Below are 21559 nucleotides of genomic sequence, written 5' to 3'. Positions count from 1 at the left end.
TGCATTTTTCTGGAAATTTTTCAATGTTTTCAGGAAAATGCAGTTCATTTTACACTAGCAAGGGAAGATTTTTGGCATAATATTGTAGAGTTTTCACAAAATTACTTGTATTTCTGTTATTCAGCAGGATTAGTACTGAATATGGACACAAGAGCAAGCCCTCTAGTTAGCAGATGGTGTCAGGACATGAGAAATTTATTCTACAACCCATGGCATGGAGGTTCTTCTCTTTCTTTATGTCCCTTCACTCCTGCCTCCCTCTTGACTATTTGAAACAAACTCCTATATCACTAAACATAAGATCAGGCTTAAGTACCCTCATACGAGGTATTTTCTGCCAATACAGTTCTATTTACATAACAGGTTTAAGTAATGCTCAGTGGTACCCTACCGTCATCCAGCTCTGCACCCGTGTCTCCCTCTTCACCTGCCTGCCCTTCAGTGTCTGCAGGCTCTGTGCCCACCTCGTCCTCCACATCATTATCCTCACACGGAGCTAGAATATATCCAAATATTGAGAAAAAAGAAAAGAAAAAAAAAACAACCTATACAGTGAAAAGGTTCTACATTGAACTGTACCAACAGTTTATAGCTGAGATATTTATTAATTACTGCCAAAAAAGGAAATCCTGAAATGTGCCACCTGGAAAGACATCTGTGGTGAAATGATACTTCCAGACTCTAACAAATCAAGGAAATGTCTGCTCTTAGGGAGTCTCCAACGCATTTGCAGCCAGGGCTTTTCTGAGCAAGAGGCCTTGTGAAAAATTAAACAAGAGGAGGACTGGGAGGACATCAAACCAGAATAAAGTTTACTGTTCCTCCAGGTAGATAATTTTTTTCCTTTACCACATCAGAACAGATACCACCACTTTACAGCATATGTGTACTAGGTGAAAACTGAAATATCACAGTGTACCACAACTGTTCATCTTGGAATTGAAACAGGCTTTTAAGGGTGTATATCAGAGACAGAGTCTAGCTCTGGGATTGATCATTATTACATTTGGGAACTGTTTAACTCTGTGCAGATACAGCAGTCTTTGGTAAAAGGATCTAAGAGACTTGATACGCTCTACAAGTAACTAGGACACAAATTAATTGAGATATTTTTAAGTAAATAAAAAGATATATTCAAAACTTTTTTTTTTTCTGTTACAGATCATAATTTGATTTGCTACATCAAAATAAAGAAAAGATTCACGAATTGATAAATCTGAAAAGGGCATTTGACATTATTACTTGTTACCGGATTTAATTAAAGGAGGAGAGACAAGACCAAATTGTGAGGTCTAAATTTCATTATTAAATGATACTTTTTAAAAAAACCTAAACCTTATGACACCTTGTCGCATCCTCTAGTGCTACAGATGATCTGCTTAATTTTTTTTTAAAGTATTGTCATAAAACATAATTCAAATATAAAAAAAGAATCAAGCACTTCCAGGGTTTTTTTACTACAGTAGAGTCAGTCAACTAAGTTTTTTGACATTTGTGCAGTGAGTTAGCATGAATTCATGTTCAACAACATGCAGACATTTAACTCTGTCGTATATCCTATTGAAAATGTGTATACAGTCAGCATGTATTATTATGCACAACGTTTGCTAATTATACACGTAGGATATGGTCATATAACAATGATAACAGATATATTTGTAACCTTCTTGGTTGCACCTATACCAGTAAACTAAGCGGTGCAAGTCTCTGGACCTGAATGCATACAGTGTCATAAGTGTCATCTTTAGGAGGGCTCCTGGCATGATTCCCAAAAGTTAGTTCCCGTGATAGGGCTGGAGGCTGTTTGCAATAGGCAGTCCGTATGCGGCCCCCTGATTCTGAAAGGCAAAAAAGTTTAGCCATATGGGAGCAAATCACGCTGTGCCAACTTTCTTCAGAGTCTGGGAATAGACCCTGATCCTTTTTGTTTACTAGTGGCGATGTGGCTTTTGGAACTGTCTATATACTAACATTGCCAATTAAGACAATCTCCTTGAAAACAAACCAACCCTCCCTAAAATTGAGGTCTTCCGGCCTCTCCTCTTTCTCTTATACAGGTTTTTGCTTATTTCAAAACCCAGCCTTCAGTGGGTGGTTTGCCTTCCTCCTTCAACCTGACAATTTCTCTTTTTTCCATACTTTTCTTCTCTGTAGTATTAAGACAGATAAACATATGGGCTAGTTTATTTTCTGTCAACTACTGTGAAAAGGCAGTTACACTTACGTGTGATAAAGAACTGACCTATTCCCTTACATCAGAGGCTTATAAAATCCAGAACCTTACAGACATTGAGCGTAGGAGACTGAGTCATATAGCAAAGGCTGGACTGCCCACAGGGGCATTTACAAATCCACTGAACAAAACCAAACTGTGTCCCAGTCCGACTGTAGCTTAGGTATGCAGTAGCTTATGCTATTTTGGAAATAATAAAATGTCACGGGATGATTTTATGGTAGCAGTTAATGTGAGTAATCTTAATCAAAATTTGCAAAAACGAAACTCTGATGTTAGGAAAATCTGATACCGCTATGTATATGCGTGTCTTCAGATCCAGAAACCATAAGTGAACATGATGCGCGTAGGGAGGGTTGGAGAGGGAGGAGAAAATCAACTCTTAAATAGGTTGGTAGACAAAACTCAACAGAAGATAACAGATGCATGGATAAGTAACAACTTGGTGCAAGGGTGGATCCCATTTTGAGGGACATGGAGAGTTTGCAGGTGGCTGGTTATATTATACATATACTGTGCATATACGTATACGCAGTTAGGATAAGGAGCAAGAGGCCAAAAGCTGTCACACAGTAACTCAGAAGCTACACACTACGGCAGCCAGAAACTGGGACCAGCACTTGGTTCATATCAGCTAGCAGCTGTGAGCAGACTGCACCATGTGCAGACATCTTGTAAACACTGCTGCCTTGCCAAAGCAGCAGCAAAAGCAAAGTTTTATAGGCAAGCTAGATATTCTGATACGCCAAAGCAACTTAGCTGTAGATCAACTACCTAGCCGTGAACTACTCCTGTTCCACTCATCTAGATACCTTCACTGCTTTACATAAATTTACATCCTTACTCTAATTCCAGAATCTTCACTCTCATCCGTTTTGTAATAGAGCTTAGAGGACCACATAAAAAAAAGCAGCTGAGCTCTACTATCCTGCAACATTCCTGCAGCTTTCCTAAATAACATGAACCCTCGAGTCAAAGGAGACACAACAGCCATCACTATTTCTACATACAGATCCCAGCTTCAACCTTATTCTTCTTTCTTGTTCTTTTTTTCACCAGATAACTCCAGTTTGCAGTTCATACAGAGAACAGCAATTGTTTTAAGCACTCTCTGTCACTTAATCTTTCGACTGCAAGAAAGCCCCGTGTTCTTTTAGTCAAGGAGCTAGGGGGGAAGAATAACTGCTCCAGTCTTCAGTTCACAAAGCAAATCACGGCACTCAGCTAGATTTCCTCCTTCTACTTTATTACACCCAAGACAACCTCTCTGTTTGGCCTGCCTTTGGAAGGGTTACAACAAATGTCAAGTTCATGCAAGAACGGGCTATCTGAGCAAGGCGTGCATGCACACTCCCCCTTCCTCCCTCCCTCCGCCTCCAGTCATGCAGTAGCGACAGGGCCGGAAGTTCCAGGGTTAAAAAGTACCAGCTCAGCTGCTGAAGGCATGGAGAAGAGACGGGCAGGGTTATTGTGCATTGGAATACATAGAACGTCACCAAACTACCTCCAGGGACCGTCTCCAGCCACGCCTGTACCGCCTCATGGCGTACGGAGGGAAGGTCGGATGCTGAATTTAAAAAACAATAAATTGTAAGAAATCAAAATTAGACCATCAGTAAGCGCCTAAAACAGAAGAGTGACAAAGGGAAATTTTTCAGTAGCAAATACAGGAATAAAACCTATCAGATGTTAAACAACTGATACCAGGCTTGGGATTTAAATCAAGATAACATATAACTGTCAGAGGCCTAATCTTCCTTTAGGATCTGTAATGTTAGAGGAAATATGGACGGCACAGTGAGAAAAACACTGCGTCTGGCCAGCAGATTGCTGCTGCTGTGGCTCTGCTTGAAACTCTGCAGAGGAGGGAAACTCGTAGATTGAAAGAGATGGGGTTGTCACAACAGGCATCTCAGAACCTGCGCTACCCGGGTACAAACACCAGCAGATGAAGAAGAGTGCTCAAAGCAGGATGAGAGTGGCTTCTCTGTACTGTCACGCTATTCCAGGCTTTGAGATCAAACTGTATCGCCGGTGATGCTCTGATGGGCTCTATGAACACCTCGTATCACAGAATACAACTCAGCCAGAACAAATTTGTCTACCGAACTCAAATTTTAAACTTACGGTGTATCCACAAGTACTTATTAGGGACAGGCCTTTAAAAAAAAAAAACCCAGACCTGCTGATAAACCTGCACATACCTGTACTGTATGAAAAAGTAATTGAGGCAGCTAGTCTATTGATCAGGACTGTCCTAGTTTGGCCCAGATTCAGGGAAAGGGAAGGAAATATTGCCTTGCTTCCCAAAGGAAGCTGGAAAGACCACAAAATCAAATTTGGAAGGATTCACACAGTTTTCCTTTCTTTTGCTGACAGCTATACCAACACACTATGGAAAAGTAGGAATTATAAAACACAAATTAAAAGAGAGACTCTGAACCTGTAGTGCCACAGACCCTCAAGCAGAAGCTAAAGTAACCTTAATTGTAGTAAGCTTAAGAAACTCTGTAAACATTTTTTACTTAAAATTCTTAAACATTAAGCAACTACTCTAGCAATACTGAATGTTACAGACAGTTGAACACAGCCTATTTCTGTGCTTGCAGTGGGAAGGAAATATCCATCTCTCACTTGTAGGGAGCAGATTTCATACCAGAGAACCCAGGTGCATTCTACGAACTGCAATTATAAGCATAGCCAAACTGATCTGGAACTGTGTATCGAGTTGGACCAGGGTTTAAAAAAACCCAAACATCCAGAACTATGAGGAAAAGATAATTATCTGGAATGGCATATGATCAGGCAACATGAGGTAAAGCCCTAGGCTTTTTAAATACAAACCAGTTATTAACTTAATCTCGCGTTTCCTGTAAAAGACACCCCTTCCCACAGCATAATTACTCTCTCTACAATTCTGGCTACAGACCTTTGAGAGAAGACCACCACACATCAGCTGCGCGGTTAACTTTTATTAAGCACAGGCTTCTGTATAGGTAAAGCACCTGTAACATACTTACCTTAAGACACTCTAGAATATAGTTTAGAGTAAGGTCGACAAGGACTGCTGGAAGATGTGTACAAGAGAGCTAGACTGTTGGCATTTTCACCCCTAAAGTTTTCCTTTAAGTAACTGGCAGCTCAAAAAGATTACACCTCACTTCAAAAAAAAAAAAAATAGTTAATACTGTCAAATCTTAAATACAGGGAGTCAAAACCATTACTGGTCAGACTTGCAAGCCCTCTGAACTCCATTATTCCTCTGAACTCCATTATTCCCTGCTGCAGACGCAGTTACACACTTTGAAAAGCAGCAGCAGAGAAATGTACTCAACATGGAAGCCAACCCTGTTCTATCTTTGCTGCAGTAGCTACACAACATAGCCCTTCAGTTTTCCCTAAAGAGGCGTAGAGGCCTCACTGCAATAAAAAGCACGTTACCACTTCCATTACTATCCCTAAACTCAGTTACCAAGGGCTGATTGCCAGCACTATCGAATCATGTGTGTGATGAGGATGTGTGTAATGCTATGGAATCAAAGCAGGCAGGCAAATGGGTGAGAAGATGTCACACCACTATGGAGCTGAGAAAGCAGTTGTTTTAAGTAGCCACTGACCTGAAAAGCAAAATGTTTAACCGAGTGTAATTTCAGTGTAATTTGAAAGTAGTTCTGTCCAATCACTGCCGCCCCTGCTGAAGTACACTGCTCTTGAAGGTGCAGAAGCAACAGAGTTAAACAGCCGCAACCATGACCCAGGAATCAATGCTGCGGGGCTGGGGGGAGATTACCTCTGGAGGTGGAGGACTTTGAGGTTGGGACCATTTTTTCCTCCTCCTCTTTTTCACGGATGTGTGTCCAGTGCACATCTGCCAGGATCTCCAGAGGATCAACAGGATTTACAATCTGCTGCAGTCTAAGGTTTCCAGCTAGCAGGAGAAGGGCATGGCATACCAGGTTGTAGGCAGGGTGGTATGAAGGACAGGGAGGAAAAGATGGGAGGAACAGTGGAAAGGGAAGGTAACACATCATAGGAAAGGAAATGGGAAAAGAAGAAAAGAATGTTACTGGCTAAGATCAGTTTGCAGGACAGATAGAAAAAGCTCAGCATTTTGTGTGCACGCATACACCAATACAGCAGCGTTCCTCATCCCATCAAAGCTGAATAATGCCATTCCAAAGGTAAAAAGATGCTATTAAAACTTCATTGTAGATTACCTCTATTGCAAGCACCTTCGCTGAAATGAAAGACATTCTCTGGGTGTCTAACAGTACGCGGTATGTAAATACCAATTTAGCAGAAATTTCCAGCTCCTTCAGCCTATTCATTACGACTATTACCAAAACCATCTTGCTATTAAAGGCAAGGGACAATCTGCATTGTAGTTTGATGCACCAAAACAAAAGGTCTTTCATTCCCACTACTGGGTTAAGTACTCCTTTCTATGCTGAGTGCATATTTCTTTGTGAATCAAATTACATGATGGATCTCAGAGTTTCACGTGTATGTGTATGTGTGTGTATGCACACATGGGCACACACTTACTTTAGCACTTAAAACACTACTTTGCTTAGTCCTGCTCTTTGGTATTGACTTGTTTGAAGGGTAGAATTTTTTTCTGAAGAATAACAGTATTTTCATTATGACTGGACAATTCCCTACCTCTCCAGAAGGGACTTCCTGTCACACAAATGGATTTGTTTAAAAGAAATCGCATTACCCCTCAATTACCTGCCTACACAAAGCTCAGCTACTTACAGAGCATCAAAGGGAACAGTGGGCACTTAAAGCAATGGATAAGCAACTTGCTTAACTGCTGCATAATATACACCTTGGGAGCAAATACTCTGAGATACTATATTCATAGACCCTGTCTCTATCGCTATCTGTTATGGGACTACAGCTCAGGTTTTATTTACCCATAATAAAATAACTCATTTTACAGGGGACAGGTGTTCAGCCTGTGGAGGAGTGATCTCCAAAAGCAAATGACTCATCCTGAAAAGTAAAGTGCCCACTTACTTTGTAGGAAGTCAATTTTCACCGCAGCTGGATTACCATTGAGTAGGACAAAACACTGTTTCAGCAGTTTAGAACCTCAAAAGCAATTAGTTTTTCATGTGGTGGACTAGTGTTTAAAGGAAATAAGAAATGTTAGCAGCATATAGGGGTCGCACTCATTATTTCCTGCTGTCTCATTTTAATGAAGTTCCTCTCTCGGCCATGTTTGCCCCAGACATGACAAAGTGTTTGGGACTTCTGTTTCAGGATTGACTGTGTGTGACGTTTGGCATTAAAACTGCAGAAGAAACAGGCAGAAGGAACTGCAGGAAGGACAAAAATTACCAGATGGTTATTAAAGGGGAAAGGGTTCAGACGCACAAACTCAAATGCAGAGCGGGATTCACAATTTAGCCAAGTATTTAGCAGTTTTATGTCTCTGTTGCCTCATCGGTGAGTTTTCGTATCAATTAGCACAACAGCATGGTCTACCAGAGCTACTGGACATCCTGCAGGGACAGGAACCTGGGCTCTTCTCACTCCGTACCAAAGCACTCGCATGCAGGCCCCAAGATGAGTAGAGTTAGCATTTGCACCGCCACACAAAATTTTGTGTTAAAAGGTTTAGGTTTGCCAGCAACGGCTGAGAAGTATATAGTCACTCAGCAAGGCTCGGAAAGAGCAGGTCCCACATGATCTGCGTGTTTTAAAATGGATTTCTCTGGGATTTAGACCAGTGTAATATATACACACCTTCAGTTACTCCACAAGTCTCTAGACAGAGGCCTGAGCCTGTCCTGATTAGGGCATGGGTCTTTCTCATCTTTTCCAGTAAATACATAGCAGCACAGCCAGCCATGAAGGACTCCTGCTTGGGTAATGGGCAAACCTAACGTCTCCTCGAGGTCTAAATACTTGAAAACTTCAGTCAACACCTGGTGTAGCCTTCCCTCAAGGCTGCCTGCTAAGCTTGCAGGAAGCTGGACATTAATTGCACTAACATTTGGAAAGGTAGCTTTCCCTTCCTGTTTGACCATAGCACCTACCAGCACTTTATAAGGAGCAGGCAATCTCAATGTTTAACTTAACGGAATGAGAAGCCACCAGCAAATCAACTCTTTAGCAGTATGATCTAAAGCACACTTGCAACTGATATAGGGGGAACTTCTTCAGTTATGCTCTTCAGCCATCTTACTAATACTTCTCATTCTTAACCATCAGAAAAGTTAAATTGGGAAAAATTGTAACAACTCTTCCTTTTTTCTTTTTTTTTTTTTTTTAAAAAAAAAAAAAGAAGTAGTCAGAAGCTAAGCTACAGTTGTTACAACCATAAGCTGCAAAATATGCAGTTTGACAACTGCATATGCCCTCTTACCTGCAGGAAGGCACTCGGATTTTCCTCTTACGGATTCTGGCTCTAATGAACCACATTGAGGGAATAAGGGATTAACAAGCTATTAGGACCATCAGAAATAAACCACGAGAGAATGCATCATGGAAAATAACATAACCAGTTGGACTGGAATGTCAGATTAATTTTATGCCCATTATATGACTGTGAAAAATCTTGAGGGATTGCTGCAGCTTGATCAGCTTCCCCCACAGACTCTCCCCGCAGACATGCACTCAACAAAGGACAACAACAAAAAAAATGCAAGTTTGCTGACACAGGCAATCTAAAGGCAGTACTTCTGATGTGTCCCATGTGTCTGACATTGCACAGGTACAATTAGACTGTGTATGGAACAAGTCACACACGTTACAATAGCAAATCATTCAGGTATTCTAGATGTCCTGAGGTACTTGGCAGCTTTATCTTTTCCTTAAAACCACTGGCCATGTCAGACCTGATATATGGCACTTGGACCAGGAGAAGAAGAGAACAACAGCTACCAAATCAGTTTTTAGGGAGCTGGTAAAGCAATTAAATAAAACACAGAAACTTCTCATGTGGGACCTGCTCTTTAAAACATTCCCCCCTCCTTTGGGGAAATGGAAGTGGAGATGGTAAACGGGTACCTTTAAATGTACCCGTGTCCTCTTCATTTGAGAGACGTTGAAGCCAAAGACCTTGCTGCAGCTCGCTCTCCCAAGGGCAATACTCCCCCTCTACAGCAGAGGGAACCACACATCCATATATAACACCAGACACGCGTGTACACACACAAGCGATGGAGAGAGAGAGAAAGAGAGAAAGAGAAAGGACAGAATCAGAAAGAGAGACTGTCTGGAAATCCAGCAACTCCCCGTACTCCCGCTGTATTCAAAGTGTCCAGCAGGAAAACTGCTTGAATGAAACAACGTCCGTCCAAGAACACCATGGTTTAGCAGACTAAACACACAACATGCATGTTACCATATTTTAAAAACAGTCTTGACTTCCACAGACTTCATTTAACGGAGATACAGCTCCTACATTGAAAAAGTAGCCAAGCAGCCTGCTGAGCTCATCAACAAAACTGCCACTAAGACTCAAAAAACTGGACCTCTGCTTGCATTAGGCAGCCAAAGACTTTTACAAAGAAGCTCTTTGGAGTCTACTAGTCTTCACAAAAAGGAAATGTGAGTACAAAGACAAAGACACGATCAGCGAGAAATTTGGCATGGTGGTGAAACACTGGAAATATATCTACTCTTAACACAAACTTTGCATTTTGATGACTGAGACAAACACAGGGGAAGGAGTCTTTCCCTAAGATTTTCCAAAGAAATCCCTCAGAGCTAAAATGGGAACCATCCGAACTCCCTGATTTCTCAAAGCCATCTTTTAACTAAGGAGAACTACAAGCAGCTTCTTCTGGGATGCCCCAATGACAGTCATAGGGCACTACCCCTGAGTAAGGCACTCTGCAAAACTGAAAACACTGCCTTCACAATGCTTCCAGCTCTTGCTGTCAAAGAACAAAGGGCACATTCAAATCAAATTCCCCAAAATAATAAAAAACAACAATAAAACAATACAGCGTCACAAAGCTGTGAATTGCACATGTTGGCATGGTGTATGGGAAGCATATTGTGTTGCTACTAGTGCTGTAACCGCCCTGTGGGCAAAGATCTTCTGTATCCAGAATGATCCACCTAAAGCTTTCCTTGACTCCCTCAAAAACCAAAGCAATCAAGAAGTGAAAGAAGAAGTAGTCTTCCAAGGCAAATCTTTCTCATTTTGCATAGCAAATACTCAACTCAGTTCTCCCTTCTGTCTAGCAGAAAGGAAAGACAAATCAATCTAACCTTCGCTCGACTCCTCGTCTTCCTCCTCTTCGTCTTCCTCTTCCTCCTCCTCCTCATCTTCTTTGTCCTCAATCTCATGATTTTCCTCAGCCTCAATCTCTTCTTCACTCTTTCCCTTCAGGAGGGCATGGATACGCACAGCCTCTTTCCATGGCACACCACCCAAATCTGAAGGGGGTTGCTGAGGCAGCAGTAGTTCATCTTCTTCCTCCTCATCTTCCTCCTCCATCTCAGACTCTGAACTACTGTAAGGGTTTAGAAAAAAAGATAACAACTAGTTAACGTCTCCTAGATCAGTCTTAGATCACTGACAAGTTGTTTCAATACGTACAAGCCCAAAACATACGGTGGAAACCATAATACTAATTTTCTGCTTTCAGTATTTCATAGGCATTTTAGTGACAGCATCATGTGTGGGCTGCAGTACGGTCCTTGCCCTGCTTCTTTTAAAGAAGGTGAAGCAGCAGCAAAGTGCCTGTGAAGCCAAGTCCAAATACTCGTGCAGCATTAATTGTTACAGTTTGTGACAGTTGAACAGAGCAGAAAGAAACTACTTTATCCATAGCAATGTGATATGAAGAAACGGGTGCAAGAGTTCTTAGCAGTGTCAGAATGTAGAAGGTCACGTCTTTCGATAATGGCAGCTACTACTGGCATTTTGGATAGCCAAGATGTTTTTGGCACTTGGTGGCGTGAACCACAGAAGGCTTTGGGAGTAGAACAAACACACAACATAACTATCAGGCCAAAGGCTACAGCACGTGAGCTAAGGAAAGCTGGAGGAAAAAAAATTACAATATTCCTCACTTTTCTATATTCCAGATAGAACTATAACGCATATCCAATTAAGTACACAGTGCACACAGTGGCAAGAAACTGTAGGAAGCAGTGCAAGGATAATTACAATAATGAGCTTATTATTCTCACAGCAAAGTCTAAAACATGCAAAACAGTACATCATTAGCGCTTTTTAGTAAACATCTCTGTTTAATTCTAACAGTTCCTCAGTATAAGCAGCAGGGGCAAGAAAAGTAACCGCCTGTACAATGACATTTAATCTAGCTCACTCTTACATACTGGACTACCTAGAGGTACTGGGGAGAAAGACGGCTGCATTTGTCACCGGAAAATGCACGTGAACTACAGCACATTCAGAGAACATATCCGCAGGGTGAAAAGGTCTTCTTCCTTTTTTTTTTTTCCCTTAGGAGATCATTATCATAAAAGAATTGTATGTATTAGAGCAACAGTTGGGTGCTTCCCCTATAAATCTTAAAGGCCCAAATTCATCTGGATCGAAGGAGAAAACTGTGAATGGTTAAAATCTGGGTGAATCATCTGAGAACGGAATTCTAATTCTGCTGCTGCCTTATGACAGCTATCGCTGTAGTTAACAGCCTTTGGCAGAACCCATTCCATATAGACGAGAAGGAAAATCGACAAGTTGAAAATAATGCACTTTACATTTCATGCAGGTCTATAAAATATAACTTGTACAGTTGCTGTGATTATGTTTCCCAGTCACAGGTGTTATTGCAGTATGTGACAAACTGACAGCTTAAAAAAAAAAGATATATGGCAGCACTCTTTCTCTTATATTGCACCTGAACTTCAAATTAGTCTAACACTTCACGAATATATCATATTTACATAGTTTTATTCATCTACTTGTCTGAGAGACTATTTTTGATAGCAAAGCTAATAAGAAAAACAACACTTTTTTCATGCTCTGATTGTCAAGTACTTTTGTCCATAGGCTCTTAAATTCTCCTCACTGTTCTGCATATATATAACATTATTTTGCTCAAATTACAACCCACTTTTTCACAGCATACTTATTTTTAACAGGGTGCCTGGTTTTCACATGCTAAATACTGAATACAAACACTGTTGCGTGCCATGGACTTGGTGCATATTCCAGGAGACCAAGGCATACTCCAAAGGCTTTACGTAGATATTGTCACAGAGTCAAAAAAGTGATGTTCCCATCCTCCCTGATTAACTTTCCCACCCTTTGGTGTGGCAATAAACCTGACAGGTGCTGCATGCTGGGGTTTTCATGTGCTGTCAATAAGCTTTACTGCTGCTCAAACTGTTGCCATGATTGCTGAATGGGACGAGCTGCTGCTCTTCAACCAGCCGGCTTATCGCATGCAATATTGACGACATAAATTCTTTACCACATAGCTCACTTATACCTTCTTCAGCTTTTATTTATAACTTGGGTTTTGTTTGACCTTTGAACACTGAGAAATGAGAAGGTGAAAGGCGGCAGCGAGATGGCCTGGTATAGTGGGCGTTCCTTTCGGCATGGCAACTCTGAGCCACAGGAATTAATTCAACAGCTGAAACTTTTTTTTTTTCCTCCCCATAAAGCAGAAATAAAAGACCAAATAGGTTGCTTCATAGAATTTGTATAAGTAGTTGAATATCTAATTAGAAAGGTGTACCTACACAGATTTATTGCTGAGGAGAGGAACCAAAACCTGAACTATGGAAATGAAGCTCTTCTCTTCCCTTGCCATATAAACCCATACAGCACAACCTCTCCCATGACACTCCTTCAAAAGGCCACAGGGTTATTATACCAAAACTGCAGACGACATACTGGGAGTTACTGTAAGTTAAAGGGGATGAATAAGGCATCTGAAGGGCTTTCCACCCCACAAAAGCTGTGTAGTCAGGGTTTGGTTGCTTAAATGATTTTTTTCATTATTGAAGTTTAAACAAGATTAACTCTCTTTTGAAAAAATATACTTTGAATACTGTTTTCTGTACATTTTATCTGCAGCGTCCATGCTCCTAAGTGTGTGCGTGATGGGACGCTGTGCAGCAAAATGCATGGCCTCTGCTTGATTTAGAGTTAACATCTCACTGAACCTTGAAGCCCAATCCATCGCTCCGTAAGACACGGAAGGAACAAAGAGTTCCCCATCTCCTCTGCCTGCTCCTAACCCTGCAGCGCTGCACCAAGACAGTGAAGATAATCAAATCAGGGTTTTGGTTGGCTTGTCGTAGGAGTCAAACTTTTTTCCTTTTGTTGCTGAAAAAGTGGTCCGACTTTTTCCCTGTTTTTTGGGGGGCTTTCTGTGACATATCAGGGAGTGGATAGACCTGAACAGAGGATACCTGATAGCTACATCACCTAGAGAATCCTCTCTCTCATGTTTCAGGACAGAAATTTTTCCAGGTCAAACTGTCTAGGAACTTGATGTATTTTCTCTTTCCTCTCTATCATAGAATGTCAGATGCCCACTAAACACTACTTTTCACATGCAAAATTATACGATTCCGTCTATTACAGACAGAAATAGTCAGTGTAATACAGGTTAATGGAAGCATGCAGGACAAAGGGAGCTAAATGTAGCACCCTATGAGGGGAAATCAAACTCGCTAACCTAACAGAGTACTGCCCTCAGTCTCCACAATCTCACAAAACACCTCTTGGAGATGGCCAACAGCTTCATGCCAAAACTCCACTTTTTTTAACTAACTCTTCTCCTCCTTTGGAAATCTTCTTCCCTTTACTGAGAGGCCCTACTGTGTTCTGATTTACTGACATCAAGACCAATAATAATAATACTCCATGCTAGTAAAGTTTGTTTAAGAGCTAGAAACCTAAAGGACTAAAAACCCCTCGACATCATTAATGCCTCTACTGTCACAGTTGATATAATTTCTAGGCCTGAGCAGGGAGCTAAAGGAAGGATGAGTGAAGCAAACAGAGTTTGCATCTCCCACAAGTAATCCTGAGATGTTCAGAATGATTAGAAACCCTATAAAGAGATCGAGACTTTCAAAAAGTGTGCAATTAACTATAAAGTTCACAAGTATTTTTCATCAAGTATTTTCTCTCAATGATTCTTGCAACAACTATTTCCAGTAGCTCTACCTGCATATATTTGGATCCTGGTGTGCTTATACATCATTTTGTGGAGAAATCTGTGAAGGTACAATGTTTTTCAACAGCTGTAACTATTGCTTCAAATTAATCTCTCTCAGGCATTGCATCAGCATTCAGTCAGGATTACATGTGTGTAAAACTTGACTCTTTAAACCAAAAGTGTTTTTGAATTGTAATGCAAAACATAAAGAAGAGAAGTTAACTTTGGAACCCCCTCCCATTTCAATCCATGTTTTGTTTGCTCAAAAGACTCATATGTCTTTGATACAATTAAAAAATATTTTTAAATCCCTTCCACCTTAGGACTGAATTTCGTGGTATTATGGTACTATAGGTGTCTTCTAAGAATGGTGGTAAGCTATTTAGAAGGGCAGAAACTACAAGATAAAATACCTGTGTATTTTATGTATGTATTGTATGCATGCAGAACGTTTTCAACAACTTTAGAAAGGGCAACCTGGTAAATAATATGCTTAAAAAAAAAAAAAAAACTAAGAGAAAAGCAGGCAAAATTTTTTGGGATGGGTATAAAAAAAGCTTATGGACAATGTGTGCTAACCTGCTGGGCACATCCTCTTCTGTTCCTTTGTCCAACACACTGCTCAGGTTATGCTCTGCTAGCGTCTCTTCAGGAACCTCTTCCAGTTCTTCTTCCCGCTGCAGTGACAGTCGATAGTTCTCCAGCTCAATCCGCTCAGGTGTGCCACGCAGCCGCTTAGCAAGGCTGGGCTCTTCCAGCCCATTTACATTAGAACCTAAAGAAATAAGCCAGTGAATAAACAATAAATGCAACAGTCCAAACTGTATTTTTTTTTTTTAAGGAAATTGAGCAATAGGGAGAAAAAGGGCATGAGGCAGAGGGAGGTAAATAAAGCGAGAGAATACCTTATGTCATTATCCTGTTCGCCACTACTGGCAGAACCTGCTGTGGAGCCAGACTGCAAAAGGGAATCTTAGTGGTTTTGGCTAATAGATGCTAAAAAGAATGTTAAATGTCCTAGTTGAGAGAGGAAACAGGGACATTTTAGCTGCAAAAACAAGAGCTGCAATGAAGCCTATTTAATAACTACTGGGGAAGGCCTGACCACAGACTGCATATATTCTATGAGAAAAACACAGGAATGCTATGGGGCAATCCTGCTCCACAATGTTAAAATTTTTACCAGTCAAGGTAGGTTTACAGAGTCAGGGAGCAAAAATAAATATTACTACTACTTAAAGATGGGGAAGGAAGGGAATGAAAAAGGCCCACCTGGAGCAAGTTTTAAAACTTTTTATAGACTTCAGTTAATTTGCATTTTAATTAGAGTTTGTGATGAAATGAACCGCAGGGAAAAGTCTAAGAAAGACGTTTGCAAGCACAAATGTCTTGAATCCCAGAAAATTGCAAGGACGTATGAATCAGGCAGTTGGAGAAAATTATGCAGGAGCTTCATTCACTGTGGCGCTCAGTGAATTAAATTCTAACCTGCATTCATTCATTTCTTCTTGAAATTTTAGTATTTTACCTTAAATGCCATGCCACTGTTTTACCCTTACCCACCTTCCTATTTACAGAGCCCAATCTTTCCTAGCTCCTGTTTTGCTTTGCTAAACAAGCCAAGCCTTCCTCTCATGAGATAAGCTCTTCAGTGTGCTGATCATCCCCTAGGTCTCTGCACCTGTCCCAGTTTGGATTAATCTTTCCAGAACCTACGTGATTAGAATTGAACACTGCTTTCCAGATGAGGCCTTACCAGCATATCATACAACCCTGCCAGAAATCTCTCATCTGATACACGCTGAGAACACACTTGCCTATTTATACGCCACTTAATACCGGTGGCTTTTATTTACTGACTGATATTCAGATCTTTCTTCTTCTTCGCTTTCAACTGATAAGCACCTTGTTGGTAGCCAAAATTTCCAACACTTTCTTAGTGCATGACCTGCTACTTTCTACTATTACATTTCTATTTTTAATGTTACAGTCTGCGACATTTTGCGGTTCTTAGTGTATGACATGCCTATCCTCCTCTGCATTGATGAGAGTTTGAAATGTTGCCTCAGCGATGAATTTCATTAGCAGACTTTTTCCTTTTTTTACCAGTAACCTTTGTGAAGTTATTACAAAGCTCAGTCCCCAGATATTTTTTTGTGAAATTCCACAGTTTGTAGGTGACATCCAACCCCATTATTTCCTTTTTCAATAAAATCTTTAATCTCTGACTTAAGCCAGCTTCTTAGCTGCTTGACACTACTCCCTCATTTTATCCTGTTTAAAGAATTATTTCCATGTGGCAGCCTTCAGCTGCTTTACTGAAGTCCAGACTCTTCAAATGCAATACATTTCCCTTACAGAGGTAATCAGTTACTTCGTCGAGAAAAGCTGTCAAGCTAGTCTGGCGCAGTGTTTGGTGAATCCATGTCACATTTTATACCACTTACCTTCATAAGGTCAAAGGACTTCACTTGCAGAACTAGGAGTCCTTAGTTATTCCTTCAAGGAAGGTGTTTTATCTACTGTTTAGATTAACTGACATGTACTTGTTCAGATAACTTTTCTTTTTTTTCTTTTATTTTAAATTGTTTATCTGTAGGTCATACTTCTGTCACCCAATGGTCACATTACCCTGAATTAGATATTCAAGGTACATCAGGATAGCTTGATTTAATCACAACACGTTACCACAAAGCTCACAATTCCATTGTACAATTCTTCCACTCTTCTGAGACAAAGACTATTTGGTTCAATTTTATTTCCACTCAGTACAGTAATATTTTAATTTTGCTTCAAGCTTCATTTGGTTAATTTCCATGTCCAAGTCTTGCTACACACTGACTTCTTTTGCTTCCATGTCCAATGCCATTGTCCCAACTGAAACTGGAGGCCAAGCATTCATTTGATTGCCTGACTGTACCTGAAATTGCTTTTTATGTCAGCCCCGTCTTCACTGTGGACCCACTTCTGCTTTCCCTTACCTTGCTTTTACTCACATGCTTAAGGAATACAGCTGTTTGTTTTCCTTTCTTTTGCAAGGTCTAACCCAGCATGAGCTTTGGCAACGTTTACTTTATCCTCACATGGTTTGACCTCCAAGACAGTTTTTGTTTTCTTTCGCCATCCTTTGTAGTCACTCAGTTTATTCCTAACAGCCTTTTTTTCAGGGCAATTACTCACTCAGTACCATCTTAGTCTTTCACACAAAATTACACAGGCCTTGCCATAATTAGTGGCATTCTTTTCCAACCCCTCTCCAAAAAGATAAAATCTCATAAAGACAACTGCCAGGAGTGTTTTTCTCTCTTCTTTAGTGTTATTGAACCCTTCTGTGATGTGGACAAGTGGCAGCTGCACCCTCGGCTGGAACTACAGGGCTTTTTTTATTGTATAAACCACAGAAGCTTGCTCAGGTGGCAGGCGGGAACATTACCTTGCATTTCCAGGGATACTGCGGTCTCTACCATTTCCTGCTGCTAAGCCTTACGTTGTGTTAGTATTTTCAAAGTTTAGTGGAACCGGACTGTCTTTTCAGCTGGGATTCACATTTCATTTCATTCTCTCTCTCTAGATGGTGATACCACCTCAGCCAAATCTATTTTCGTAATCTGTGTTACATTCCCCAACCCTGAGTTCACGGTAACAGGGGAACTGACCTGGAATATTGCTCTGCCACTTCTGGCCGATAGCGAAAAAACAAAGGACCCCGGGTAACGCAAGAACACCAAGGTGAGGGAAAACAAAGAAGGGATATACTAAAATCATCATAAAACAAGAGGTTTTCTACTTGGAACTCTTTATACACAACAGAGCCATCAGCTAGGCTCAGCTACTTCAACAGCAGTATCTTTTCCCAAGTTTTTTTTAACTTGTTTTCTTCTGATGCATACCCCAACATAGCTGCAAAGGGTGAAAAGGGTGACAGGCAGCAAAGGCTGACAAATAAAAGAACAAGAACTTTTTATCCATCTGACATCATTTCACTTCTCTCGTTTTCTAACACTCTTGGGGGGGGTGGGGGTGGGGTGGGGTGTCAGCCTTTTCAAAGTAAGACAAAAAAAGAAATATAAAACCATTCCCATATAATTAATTGAAACTAATGGGGTATTAAAAAAAAAATAAATGCATGTTTCAATGCTGCAGTACATGTATTGGGGAAAGGCTGGCAGCAATCACTCTAAGGTAAAAGAGGACTGAAAATCAAGCTGACATCTGTTTATATGCATTTTGTGAACGTATATGATCTTTCAGATTATTCAAAATACAAATCATCATTGCCCTTCTCATTATGAAGACCCAGTATAACTAGTACCTAGAGAATCAAAGCAATTCTATCACAGCACAACTATAAGTGGGAGCGACTCACAGCAACTGTGTTAAACTGGAAAGATGGAAAATCTGCCTAAACTTTAATGCAAAAGGATGTGGTCAAGCTAAGAGGTCCTGTGAGCTTGACAAGCACTCCATGCATCAAAAATCTCAAAGAAGTAGGAAGGACATTTCCAGCACTTTTGCTGATTAATTTATATATCTCTATAGTTAAGACGTGGGATTGGTCACAGCCCTCCACTTCCCTTTGCAAAGAAAACAGCTCTACAGAGAACATGATACAGAAACTCAACTGATTACCACCTTCAGCGAGGGCTTTCTAGGAGTTTGCTTTATATGGACCATTTGGTCTACTTGGTGTACTGATTTCATTTATAAAAAGTTCCATGAAGACTTATTTGGCTACCTCCAAAGCCACTGTCAAACTTGTTACCTAACGTGAAACAGGAGAAAGGCTACCAATAGCCAACTTTCTGCACCACAAAGCCATCAACTACCAGAAGGAAAAGGAGTTCACAAACCTACTTAAAAGATGAAAGTTAAGTGTGAGATACAGGTATCATTAACATGACAAGATGATGAACAATTTGCTCACATTATGTTATAAAGTTCACACCAATTCATTTGAAGCTACAATAAGAAACTATAAATAGGGATAAGGAAATTTGAAGCTTTCCCACCCTCATTTCCTCCATATATATATATGGTGCTATATGCATAGGCAAGGTCTATTCCAGTGCAGTTCTTGTAGAAACTAAAGCTTATTTTTTAACTTTCCTCTGGAAGGGAAAGATACTTCTCTCAAATCATTACACTGTATTCCCCAGACTGTTTTGTATCTTGCTGGTGGGAGATAGCTGCAGAGTGCACTCATCATCCATTAGCTGACATTTCACCTTGTCAGTGCATCCAGGCCCACAGAGCCAAAAGTCTGCAACCAGTCGCAACTGGGAGAAAAGGGGCTGATGAGGCTGCACGTGCTAGGAAAAAAAAACAACCTATATTATTAAACAGAGACAGGAGCTACCTGAAAGCCAAGAGCAGCTTCTCATGTAATCAACTGATCAGTTAAAAATCCACAAACAACATCCAAAATAGGAGACGTTTTCAAATCTGATTCTTTAGTTTGGAAGAGTCAGTGGGCCACGGACATTACATTTATCATCTAAAGGGAACTGTTTTCCCTAACAGGACAGGCCGCTTAGCTGTTGCATGAAAGCTGCCAGAGTCCTTTATTTATCTCAGCCTTGACACAGCCTGCCTCCTGTAAAGAAAATTGTTCGATCGGAGATAACATTCCTACCATGAACCACTCCTTGCCTGCATGAACGTGTCCTTTTCCAGCAACCTTGGCAAGTACTGGAAGGCTTGAAAAGCTCCTCGAGAGAGGATCCCATCTCAATTTTCCCCCAGTACCACCTTGTTCTGTAAAATCTACAGATTATTCTCATGAGCTAGATGAAACCTTGCCAAGGTTACTCCCTCACGTAATACTCGCTGAAGATGCAGGAGAAAACTGGGAATCTGAGAACAGTGAATTCTTCCCAAAGGGAAACTACCTGCCTATTTTACTAGAATTTATTTCTCATTAATCATGCAGTACCTCTAGACTTCCTTTTCTTAGTCAAATCTGTTGAGATTGAAAGCTCTCTAAGTTAAATGTCATCTCTTGTGAAGTGTAGGTTTGGTATTTTGCAAAGACTCAGCTGTGCCCTTGGGGAGTTACAGAAATTCAAATACAGAAACACGTGCAAAAGGGGGAAGGAATTAACACATTTCTCAGGAAAATCTTCATTCTGGATTTCTCAAATCTTGTGCTTTTATGATAACGTGAAACACTGTACCTGGGTTTTTTTCACTCATCTTTTCCAAATTCTTCATCTACTTCTACATCCACACAGTTGTTTGAGAACACAACTATGTCAGTTAAAACAACAACTATAAGAACAGCAGCATATTGCACATGAGGAAGTACAGAGATGGAAAATGGGAACTTTTCTGTGGGAGTTTAAAAGCAATGCACTGAGCTCTGAGTCAGAAATGCTCAAAGTCCTCAGATTCCATTGCCTTTAATTTCTTTTGGGGTAAGGTTTCTGAAGTGTGCTTGCAGTTCAGCAAGCATTATCACCGAGGTATAGAGAAGGCAGCAAACAAGATCCAACAGCATTTTTAGGCTTCTCATTTTTCATCTGTGTTAATGTCAGATTGAGTTTCATTTTTTTTCCCAGAAGTTTCGCCCTCACCCACTTCAATTCCATTAACTGCCTCTTTGTATTCCAACTCCACTTCTCATCCATGGGCCTCATACTGCTTTACAAGTATTAGCATATTAAAACAAACCGATTTTGGAAGTAGGTAAGTACTGTAGAGGCATTGCACAAGTTCAGACACAGAGATTAAATACCAGAAAGGCAGTCTCACAACAGACTAGAGGCAGTTCCAGAAACGGGATCCAGAATGCCCAGCTCCAAGCCCTTCACCCTCAACTGCATTTTAAGTCAAGACAAAACACTTTGAAGTAAGAAAGGGACTAAAATATGACAGATTTTAAGCGTAATGATTACATGTCTTACATGAGCAGGTTGAGAAACTGCACCTCCTACGAGATGCTCGCTGTGCTCAGCACAGTGTGTGCAAAAAAATAAAGAAATCTTAGTACCAAGGCCCATTGTTGGATGCTGCACATATTGAAACAGTAAGCCAATTAAGACATTCCATTTAAATAAGTGGAACTGATTACTTCTGAGATTCTTCTGACAGATGTAGCCAGAAATCCTTTCCTTACTCCTCTCCCAAATCAGTATCTAGCCACTGTCAACAATTTTTGTACTGCAGAGTAAGAGATATATAAGAAAATGTAGATGGCAACTCTAAACTGGCC

At 40.6% G+C, this 21559-nt stretch overlaps 1 protein-coding gene across 4 annotated transcripts in view; it reads right to left on the bottom strand.

Moving 5' to 3' along the window:
* Window positions 1-21559, bottom strand: part of MICAL3 (microtubule associated monooxygenase, calponin and LIM domain containing 3) — a 110748-nt gene that overhangs the window by 34677 nt on the left and 54512 nt on the right. For all 4 annotated transcript variants that reach the window (XM_074168100.1, XM_074168101.1, XM_074168102.1 and 1 more), the window contains 6 exons: window positions 14929-15124; window positions 10466-10710; window positions 9254-9343; window positions 6024-6161; window positions 3738-3800; window positions 392-496 (listed from right to left, as the gene is read on the bottom strand). In XM_074168100.1, coding sequence (XP_074024201.1) covers window positions 392-496; window positions 3738-3800; window positions 6024-6161; window positions 9254-9343; window positions 10466-10710; window positions 14929-15124 — 837 coding nt within the window. The remainder of the gene's footprint in view (window positions 1-391; window positions 497-3737; window positions 3801-6023; window positions 6162-9253; window positions 9344-10465; window positions 10711-14928; window positions 15125-21559) is intronic.

This window comes from Numenius arquata, chromosome 2, assembly GCF_964106895.1.
Source record: "Numenius arquata chromosome 2, bNumArq3.hap1.1, whole genome shotgun sequence".
In the NCBI taxonomy this organism is placed as follows: Eukaryota; Metazoa; Chordata; class Aves; order Charadriiformes; family Scolopacidae; genus Numenius; species Numenius arquata.
Note: the sequence above shows the minus strand (reverse complement) of the source record. Positions and strands in the feature narration are given on the sequence as shown.